This window comes from Bison bison, unplaced genomic scaffold (assembly GCF_000754665.1).
Source record: "Bison bison bison isolate TAMUID 2011002044 unplaced genomic scaffold, Bison_UMD1.0 scf7180017864486, whole genome shotgun sequence".
Lineage (NCBI taxonomy): Eukaryota > Metazoa > Chordata > Mammalia > Artiodactyla > Bovidae > Bison > Bison bison.
The window spans coordinates 4,509,647-4,520,405 of NW_011495046.1; the positions used below are offsets into that span (position 1 = coordinate 4,509,647).

The following is a 10,759-nucleotide window of genomic DNA, read 5'->3' on the forward strand; positions in this document are numbered from 1 at the left end:
CACAGCATCATCTTTCAGGATTTGGAATAGCTCAACTGGAATTCCATCACCTCCACTAGCTTTGTTCGTAGTGATGCTTTCTAAGGCCCACTTGACTTCACATTCCAGGATGTCTGGCTCTAGGTCAGTGATCACACCATCGTGATTGATAGATTCCCATAAATAGTTTATAAGGATTACTTTTTCTTCACATCCTCACCAGTGTTTATTAGAGCACTTAGGCAGTTTTAATGCTAAATAATTTGAATAATTGAATGCCTTTTATATTTTTTTATTTTATTTTAGAATCTTCCACCTTCTGTTGTGGCTACTGTTGGTGGAAAGATTTTTACTTTTGGCTCCTATAGACTTGGAGTACACACCAAAGGTAATTCCTTTTCTGTGTTTTACTGGTAAGAACTTTGAATAACAAACTTATTGTTTATAATTAGAAAATAGGGGGGGGGATTCCCATTATCTCATCACTCAGAGTTAATCAGTGTTAACATTTTCCTATACTCATCTTACATAGTTTCTTCTGTACATTATGTTTTTGTTTATAAAAATGTAATACATACTCAATATACTGTTCCTAATAACACTTTGATTTGCAGGAGCTGACATTGATGCACTTTGTGTAGCCCCAAGACATGTGGAGAGATCTGATTTTTTTCAGTCTTTTTTTGAAAAGTTGAAACATCAAGATGGCATTAGAAACTTAAGAGTAAGTATACTGTTATTTAATATTTTGAATTTGTTAACAAATAACAGCAAAAGCTAGGGCTTGTGATGACTGATATATTTTAAAAGTTGCTATATCTTAAAATAATGGATGGTGAGTTAAAACATGAGCTTTTTTTTAAAATTGGAGGATAATTGCTTAAAATGTTGTATTGATCTCTGTCATACAACAACGTGAATCTGCCGTAAGTATAGATATGTATCCTCTCCCTCTTCAGCCTCGCTCCCTCCCCATCCCCATCCCATTCCTCTGGGTTGTCACAGAGCACCAGACTGAACTCCCTTTGTTACAGAGCAGCTTCCCACCAGCTCTCTGTTCTACTCGTGGTAGCGTATATATGTCAGTGTTACTCTCCCAGTTTGTCCCCCACCTCTTCCCCACTCTGTGTCTGCCCTGCAAATAGGTTCACCAGTGCCATTTTTCTAGGTTCCATATTTGAGTTAACATAGGATATTTGTTTGTGTTTTTCTGACTTCACTCTGTATAACAGGCTCTAGGTTCATCCACCTTAGTTCAGCTGTCTCAGATTTGTTCCTTTTTAAGATTGAGTAATATTCCATTTTATATGAAAACATGAGCTTTTTAGTTATACAGATCTTGATTGAGTCTAAAATCTACCACATATTAAATAGTGGATTTTGGTCAAGTTACCTATTCTCTCTGAGTCTCAGTTTCCTTAGCTATAAAATGACAAGCTAGTGATAACTTTCTTATAAAGTTTTTTGGAGGATTGATGAGATAATTTACATAAATCAGTTACTGTAATATCTGGTAAATGGTTGTTGCCTATAAAATTGTGGCTCCTATTATGTGTAAGGTTCTATTAGTAACTCTTTATGTGTATATCTAGCTATTCATTCAGCAAATAAAATCTCAGCCCCAGTGATTCATCCAATATGGCCTTAGTCCCACAAATACAAGAGTGAACAAAACATAGTTTATGGGATGGAGGGATTGGGGGAACTAAACACTTTATTTAGTTAGTTATTTTTTATTTTTGCTGTGCTGGGTTTTCATTGCTGCTCATGGGCTTTCTCAGTTGTGGCGAGTTGAGAGGCTACTTCTCATTGCAGCCCTCAGCTTCTCACTGCAGTGGCTTATCTTGTTGCAGAGCACAGGCTCTAGGCACCTGGGCCCAGTAGTTGTAGGGCACAGGCTTTGTTGCTCCAAAGCATGTGGAATCTTCTCCCACCAGGGGTCAAATGTGTGTCCCCTGCATTGATAGGCAGATTCTTAACCACTGAACCACGAAGTCCAGCAGACGGTTTTAATGTAATTTCAAGTGCTTGGATAAGGTGAAGCTCAGAGGATCTTGTTATTTGGGTTTCTGGGAATGGAGGAGGAGGTTAAGAATTCATTAGGTGGAGGGATTAGGAGGGCTTAGAGAAACATTCCTACTAAATCCAAACTATAGGTTTTTTTGCTAAATTAGTGATGAGATCTGATACTTTTTTACACTAGGGCTCTTGGTAAATAATCAGTTTTCAATTTAAGTTCCAACAAATAGTAAATACCCAAATGATAGCATTTTTCCCTGCCAGTTTCTGATGAGTATTTTTAGAAGGATAATAACTTAGATAACTACTCTGATGGATATCTTGCATATCTTGGATAACAGTCACAGTGTGGAAGTACTTGCTTACCTAGAATGAGAAACCAAGAAAATTTTCACATTTTCTACTGAGTTAGAAATTGGGAGAAAAAGTATTCACATTATTGGCATTTGGGAAGGACAGAGAAAAGATTACACCTTATTTGTTATAATTGTTTTCTTCTTTTGCAGGCTGTAGAAGATGCCTTTGTGCCTGTTATAAAATTTGAATTTGATGGAATTGAAGTAAGTGTTACCTATTTTTCTGACTTTACAGTTAAACTATTTAACCTGTATGGGGTGTTTTTTTGGTACTGTTTTGTATTTTTTAAAAATCAGATTTACATAGGCCCATATTTTAAGGAATCAAATAGTCTAGTCATGGTGAATCCTTCCTCACCATGGAAGATGAACCAACCTCCATCCCTGCCCCCATTATTTTTATACACATCCGTCTTGTTCCCACAATCTCCTAAAATAATTATATTATTATAGTTTTAGTTAGAGCAGTATTCATTGTTTTTGTTATTACCATCTTATAAATAACAGTTCAAAACTAAGCACAAAATGTACTATTCTTTGCTATGTGACTTTTGTTTTCTCGGAAGTTAATGTTTTGTGTTTTGTTTCCTTGATTTTTATACTTTTACTAATTCAAACTAGTCTCTCCTGGTTGTCTAAATCTCCATTAAATAGATTTGGATTTCTCAGGTGTTCTGTCATTAATATCTTGGAAAAATATCTCACTGATTCTTCTCATCTATTCAGATCTACTCTGATTGGTCTCCATTAGTGATACACAGCTGTCATTCTGACTTGTCTCTTCACTGATCCTGGGATTTCCTTTTGCTTCTCTAGTTTTCTTTTCTCTTGACTTGCTCTCATTTTAGAGGCACTCATCCACCAGCTTCCCTAAAAAGAGCACATATTTTTGAGATCTTGCATGTTTAAAAATGTCTTTATTCTGTTCTCACACCAAATTGATATGTTGGCTAAGTATAGAGTTCTAGGTGGGAAATAATTTTTCTTAGGATTTTGAAGGCCTTGTTTGCTTCATTGTCATCTAGTTCCCATACTCTGTTGAGTAATGTGAAACCAATTTGATTCCTCATTTTTTGTATGTGACCTGTTCTGTCTTTTTGGCCACTGTGTGGTTTTCTTTTTTCCACCTGGTCTTCATCATTGTAAAATTCATGGTAATACACTCTGTTTTGCCATGTATCTTTTCAAACAAATGTGCTAAGGCACTTAGTTCCTTTGATTTGGAAATACCTGTCCTTCAGCTCTTGGAAATTGTATTGAATTCTGTTGTGTTTCCTGCCTTTGTTTTCTTTCCTCCTGGAACTCCTAACATTTTTGCACCCCCAGGACTGCCTTTTTTTTTTTAAACTTCTTCCTTCCTACTTATAACTGTGTCTTCATATTTTGTTCTCCTTTTTGGGCTTGTCTCATCTTTTAAACTTTTCTCTTGTTTTTCATTTCTGCCATCATACTTTATTTTCTATGAATACTTTTTTATTCTCTAAGTGTTCCTTTTTATTTATGAGTTTATTTACAGTTTCTTGTCCTTATTTCCTAGATACATTTTATCTCTGCTTTCTTAGATCTGCTCAGTCTGTTACATTTGTCCAAAAACATTTGTTTTCCAGCTTTCATAGTTTTTACTGTTGTCTCCTACTGTGTTCTTTGACCTAGTAGGTTATGCCTTTAAAAACAATAACACTAGAACACCACAAAACAAAATCTTGCCAGTATTTTAGTGAGCTTTCAAGAGGGAATGAATGTAAATGTGTTGAATCTGCCATCTTTATCTAGAAATTTCACTCATATGGTTTTGATTTTTTTTTTTTTTTTAAATGCTTGGCAAAATTAAAATGCTTTTCCTTCATTTGAAAACTGTTCTCCCAAAACTTTGCAGTGATTTTCCAATGTGGTGTTGCCTGCATAGGCCTTTGGAACATTTTTGAGATGGGAAAGACAGAGAGAATGGACTAGGAGAAAAAGTAATATTTCTCTTTTCATTTTTCCAAAGATTGATTTAGTCTTTGCAAGATTGGCAATACAGACCATATCAGAAAATTTAGATCTAAGAGATGACTCTCGACTAAGAAGCCTTGATATAAGGTGTATTCGCAGCCTAAATGGTAAGCTTCTAAAAAGAAATTTCAGAAACCTGCTTGAAAATAGTTGGACAAAGAGAGATCTTTTTGCAAAACTATTATAAGAATTAGCCTTAGTTTAAAATGATGTAATTTTCTTTATACAAGTAATCTGATCACATTTAACCATCATAAAACATAGATTTGAAATATTTATAGCAGTGGTTCTCAGGCTTATTCGTGTCAGGACCCCTTTACACTCTAAACATTTTTTGAGGACCCCTTCCCAAGATCTTCCATTTACGTGAATTATATTTATCAATATATCATGTTAGAAATAAAAACTGAGAAATTTTTAAGGTATTTACTTAATCCATTTAAAAATAGCTATAATAAATCCATTTATAAGTGAATATAGGTATATTTTTGTGTGTGAGTGGCAGGTTTTTTCGCATTTTTGTGACTAATTTCTCATATCTGCTTTTACTGTCAGTATCATAAAATTTTACTTTGATTGAAGCATAGGGAGAAATTCTGACTTCTTAAAGATATGTAATTGGAAAAGGGAGTATTTTAATACCCTTTCACATAATTGTGGATATTTAATACTACACCAAAACTTGACCAGTGACAGGTTTTTTTTCTTTTTAACAGCTTTTTTCAGGTATAATTACATACTATAAAATCCATCTTTTTTAGGTATATAATTTAGTAGTCAGTATATTCACAGTTGTACACTACAGTAGAATTTTAGAACATTTTTTATCATTCTCAAATGATCCCTCATACCCATTTGCAGTTATTCCCCTTTTCAACCTCCAGTTGCCGACAACCACTTCTATCTCTGTAGATTTACCTTTTCTGGATATTTCATATGAATGGGATCATATAATACATGGTCTTTTGTGTCTGGCTTCTTTCACTTTGCGTAATGTTTTTGAGGTTTATCCATGTTTGTAGCATACATCAGTAATTTGTTCCCTTTTCTGCTGAATTAAAAGTGATCTTTTTTACGTGTTGATTAGAATATAGAACCTGAAAGTGTTATCAGTTAACTTTTGTACACTGTTACAAAAGGTCTGCTTGTTACATTAAAATATATTGGTGTGTCTGATTCTTTGAATGGATCTTTTACCTGTGCATGATTCTGTCTTATCATGCCTTAGGTATGTGGAAAATACTGGCTCACAAAGTTATTTATATATTCTAAATACTAACTACTATAAAATAATTTTAAAAAATCACGTTCATCACTATCACCACCAGTCTCATCAGAAAAGCCTAGGTCTTAGAAAGCTGTCAAGCTCATAGTAGCAAATACTAGTTGTCCAAAATTCTGATTTTTACTTGAAAGCTTGAGTTTTATTTCAATAAATTTCATCATTTGGTTTTCTAAAAGTGAGGGGCTCATTTTGTTCATTTTTTTATGAAATGTCTGCTAAATACCCAAAAATGAATAACCACAGTTGTGTGTCAATCATTCTTCTACTAAAACTGATGTTCCCTGAAAAAAAGAACATAGTTAGCTTACCTTGAACACCTTCAGACATCACACAAATTCCTCTCCTGTTTTCTAACTGCAAACTTGTGGTGAAGATGATATTGTCTACTAGTACACTTTGTTGGCACAGCTTTGATTCACTGCTTAGATCCCAGAAGTTTTATCCAACACTGGTTTCGCACCATGAGTGCAAATTTAACATGGTGAAACAGTCAAAGAACACATTAATATTACAAAAATAGATTTGACCTAATAGAGTCCCCAGAGTCCACTGACCACACCTTGAGAACTACTGGTTTATAGTATCTTCTTTAACTTAATCATTGTGTTTTGCTATATTTCCAGAGCAGCAATAGACTACAGTATTTGTGGATAAGGTTTGCATTAAAGCAATAATAGTTTTCTAACTTAGAGGCATTTGACTAACAGTAAAGCCAGATGTGGAGAAAAATAATTTCAGATTCATCTCTTATTTTAATATTAGATTGCATTACCTATGTGCTGTTTAATTCTTTATAAGCAAAGTGATTTCTTTTATATAAGGCCTAAATTTACATGGAGAAATTAAACTTCATATTTTATTACCTTTGATATTTTTAGCATTTGAGAGTTGAAGTTAAAAGGCTGTTTGAATTAACTGGAATTTGTTGCATAATGAAAAATGAATGCTTTGTGTTTTTCAGGATGTAGAGTTACTGATGAAATTTTGCATTTAGTGCCAAATAAAGAAACTTTCAGACTCACCCTAAGAGCAGTTAAACTATGGGCAAAACGTACGTATCCAAAGTCTTTAATTTTACCTTGAGTTATAAAATTACAATTTTCAGTTGTTCATGGTAGACAGACATAGGAAACTACTGTGGGGGATTGAGGTACAGTAAGTTTTGGAGGGGCTCTTTCTTTTTCAGATGTGACTCTTTTTTTCTTCCATAGGTGAAAACTAAAAGCCCCTGACTCTACATCTTAGGTTTCAGCCAGAGAGTTAGAATGAGTTAGAACTTGAAGAGTAAGATCCTTACTCATCTTCAAGTTCTCCGTAGGCAGAACCATCTTAATCATCTTTATCGCCATCGTCAGCAGTCTAGTATATAATAGGTGTGCAGTAAATTCCTACTGTATCACCTACAGTGATAGTTTTAACATTTTGTTTTTACCTTACAGCACTCTGTATTGAAGGGCAAAGTAGGAGATAAGATGAGTGACTTAGGGTTACTAACAAGAATGATCCTGTCATGAAGGTCTGCTTGTTGATTTTAATGTTTCTATGATGGAAGAGAGTTCCAAGCAAATCTTAGGAGAGCAGTTAAACTTTAAGCTGTTCTTTATACGTGAATGTCATGGATAGTAGGTCCTAACAATAATTAACAACTATATTAATTTTCTAGGACGTGGTATTTATTCCAACATGCTGGGATTCCTTGGTGGTGTCTCTTGGGCAATGCTGGTTGCAAGAACTTGCCAATTATATCCAAATGCAGCAGCTTCTACTTTAGTTCATAAGTTCTTCTTAGTTTTTTCCAAATGGTAAGTAGTCATATACATATTTTCTCAGCTTACTAACTTCTGCCTATGTGTATACTTATTTGGAAATTAAGAGTTATGCGTATACTTTTTCTGTTGTCTTACATTTGTTTTTAAAAGTTAAATTTTAAACATCAAATTTGAGGAAATGATGGGATACCAGATGGTGCTTTCTTCTAGGGGGTCTGTAAATGTGGGCCTTTAGCTAGTGAGAGTGGTCTTTGCTCTGCTAATTACTAGCTCTATATAGGTTAAAATCTCCTCATCTGTAAAATAGAGATAATAACCATAGCTGTTCCATGTATTTATTAGGAGTATTCTCAGTGAATGTTAGCTGTTGCTGTTACTAAATTATCAGAGTTAAGTCCATGAAAGCAAATAAGAAGGAAAGAAAAATTTCAGATTTCAATTAGTTAAAGTTAATGGGCAAAGCAGTATTTGGCCCTTTCAGAGATCACTGCTTTAAAATAAGCAGTTTTTAACATTTCATGTAGTTCCTGAAATGAGGTCTTACATGAGTTTATTTTCCTATTTCATGTTAGGGAATGGCCAAATCCTGTGCTACTGAAGCAACCAGAAGAAAGCAATTTGAATTTGCCAGTTTGGGATCCTCGGGTATGTAACTTATTAAAGCTTTCTAGGAAAAGGACACTTCTGTAAAGTGAAAGTTAGAACTTGAAGAGTAAAGCTGTTCCAGTTCATCTTCCTTCTATGTAACTATAGTCCTTTCCCTCCCTCTACTGTGTTTTTTGGTGCAGATAATTTGTGTCTCCAATGCTGATCCAAATGTTATGGCATTAAAAATCACCCGTATAAGACTTGATGAGTGGTTGTATCAACCAGGATATCATAATCTGTTGTTTAAAGCTGTCTTACAAGTAATTAGTTACTAATAATAAAATACTGACATATATAAAACATGTACTTTGCAGTACAGTTTAAAGCAGATTTTCGTGGTCCCACGATAGCAGAACTCTCACCTTGCATTTTAATTTGCTTTTTAGAGTACTCATTCCTGGGTAACCAAGGGGAAGGTGTGGAAAGAGGATAAGGGACCATTGGACCAGATAATCCTCTTTGCACTTACTATTATATTTCCTTGGTTCTAAAAGACCTTTGTTTATAAAGTGTACCATCAATTTAAGTTTGACTATCATACACATCTGACTTCAGAAATAAATGTAGTTGGGGAGGGGAAATGTTCTTCTTAGAATTGAGGAAATGTAGTATTAAAATATATTTCATATTCTTCAGACTTTTGGGGAAATGAAGTGAGGACAACTGAAATAGGAGAATAGATCAATTATTCTGCTTCTAATTTCACAGGTAAATCCATCAGATAGGTATCATCTCATGCCCATAATCACCCCTGCCTACCCACAACAGAATTCTACGTATAATGTGTCCACATCAACTCGAACAGTAATGGTAGAAGAATTTAAACAAGGTAAACCTGTTAGCCCTGTTGCCCTATACATATTCCCACAAGTTTTGGTTGACAACAATTTTATTCTATTGCAGTTATGCCTATTATTTCTAAAAATTCTTTCAAATGTGTTTTTTCAGTAATTGTTTTTGCAAAGTATGTGATAATATTAAAAGGCCAAAAATGGAGCCACTCCAGTCTGGTTGAAATTGACTTTTGTGTTCTAAGAAAGAACATAATAAATTTATACTTTTTTTTTTTTAACTTAGGGATTTGGTGGGGTTAGAGCTTTGAGGGAAGGGTAATACAGGAGCTATGATGCTGAGTGATGCTGAATTTTCAGAATCTGTGTTTCTTCTATTTAGGTCTTGCAGTCACAGATGAAATTCTTCAGGGGAAGTCAGATTGGTCCAAACTACTTGAGCCACCAAATTTTTTCCAAAAGTATAGGTATTTGAAATTTTGCATTTTGTGTGTGCGCGTGTGTGTGTGTGTGTAAGGAAGAATATTAAACTTACAAAGTTAATACATAATAGGTGACAGTTGTCACTTGAATAGTTCAAGTTAGGTAGACAATAGGTTAGCAGAAACCCTAGGTGATAAGAAAAGTCTATACTCTAGTAGTATCAACCCAGTATTTGTGGGGTTTGGTTTTAGTGAATGGTTTTTAATTAGAGGGTCTAGAATTAATTTTGTGAAAATCAGCGTGTTTTAATTTTCATAAATGTGTGCCTGTGTTAGCTTTTTTGTTCATTGGGAGGGAGAAAGAAAAAGTAATGATGAGGAGAAGGAAATGGCAACCCACTTCAGTGTTCTTGCCTGGAGAATCCCAGGGATGGGGGAGCCTGGTGGGCTGCCGTCTGTGGGGTCGCACAGAGTTGGACACAACTGAAGTGACTTAGCAGCAGTGACTGTATGTTTGTGTAAAATGGCATGACCATGTTGAATGTATAAGTTTGTTAATTAAATTTTCTTCTAATAAAAATTTATTATGAAAAAAAATTTTTTTTTAAATATCAAATAAACTGTTCACCTCTGTTGAGTCAATTAAAAAAAAAAAAAAGAAAGAAAAAGTAATGATGGAAAGTCAAACTCTAACAATGATTTATGGCTTTTTCCCCCCTGATTGTTGCTGAAAATTCTTTACAGACATTATATAGTATTGACTGCCAGTGCATCAACAGAAGAAAATCATCTAGAGTGGTAAGGCATTTCAAGTTCTCTGCCTACTATGTAATGATAACATGTTTATATGATGCTTTATCATTTCTAAAACACTTTCTTACTTTTCAATTATTAAATATTATAGTGACTGTTGTACTTGACCATGGAGTATCAATGTTTAAGAAATGCCGTCAAATTAATGTTTCAGAATTGAAAGTGACATGAGATAAGGATATATGCACAGACTTTTGCTTTTTGTCACTTCTCAGAGTCAGATTTAAGCAAAATTGTGAGGCATTTGAATGATTCTGATACCTAGTATATAACCATAATGTCTATACAGACACACATATATATACACACATACTCCAGTCATGACTATTTTCACGGCCCTAAAAGGCAGTATTTTAGATCAAGAGTGCATTAAACAGATCTGTCCTTCTTGAAAAAGAAAGGGGAGGAAACAGAATTCACTAAGTAACTTTTCATTTACTTGAATGATATTCTAAACAGGGTCTCTTAATACACTGGACTGAATTTTTTTAATGAACATGTAAAGCTAGATTTAGAAAATGCAGAGGAACCAGTGATCCAATTGCCAAAAATCATTTGGATCATAGAAGAAGCAAAAGAATTCCAGAAAAATGTCTACTTCTGCTTCATTGACTACGCTAAAGCCCTTGACTGTTGTGTGGATCACAACAAACTGTGGAAAATTCTGAAAGAGATGGGAATA

General features: G+C 34.3%; 1 protein-coding gene across 2 annotated transcripts in view; it reads left to right on the top strand.

The window, feature by feature from the left end:
- PAPOLG (poly(A) polymerase gamma) overlaps window positions 1-10,759 on the top strand; it is a 34,213-nt gene that overhangs the window by 11,131 nt on the left and 12,323 nt on the right. For both annotated transcript variants that reach the window (XM_010862953.1, XM_010862952.1), the window contains exons 4-13: window positions 286-367; window positions 594-703; window positions 2,505-2,558; window positions 4,345-4,456; window positions 6,596-6,685; window positions 7,298-7,436; window positions 7,976-8,048; window positions 8,760-8,880; window positions 9,225-9,309; window positions 10,009-10,062. In XM_010862953.1, coding sequence (XP_010861255.1) covers window positions 286-367; window positions 594-703; window positions 2,505-2,558; window positions 4,345-4,456; window positions 6,596-6,685; window positions 7,298-7,436; window positions 7,976-8,048; window positions 8,760-8,880; window positions 9,225-9,309; window positions 10,009-10,062 — 920 coding nt within the window. The remainder of the gene's footprint in view (window positions 1-285; window positions 368-593; window positions 704-2,504; window positions 2,559-4,344; window positions 4,457-6,595; window positions 6,686-7,297; window positions 7,437-7,975; window positions 8,049-8,759; window positions 8,881-9,224; window positions 9,310-10,008; window positions 10,063-10,759) is intronic.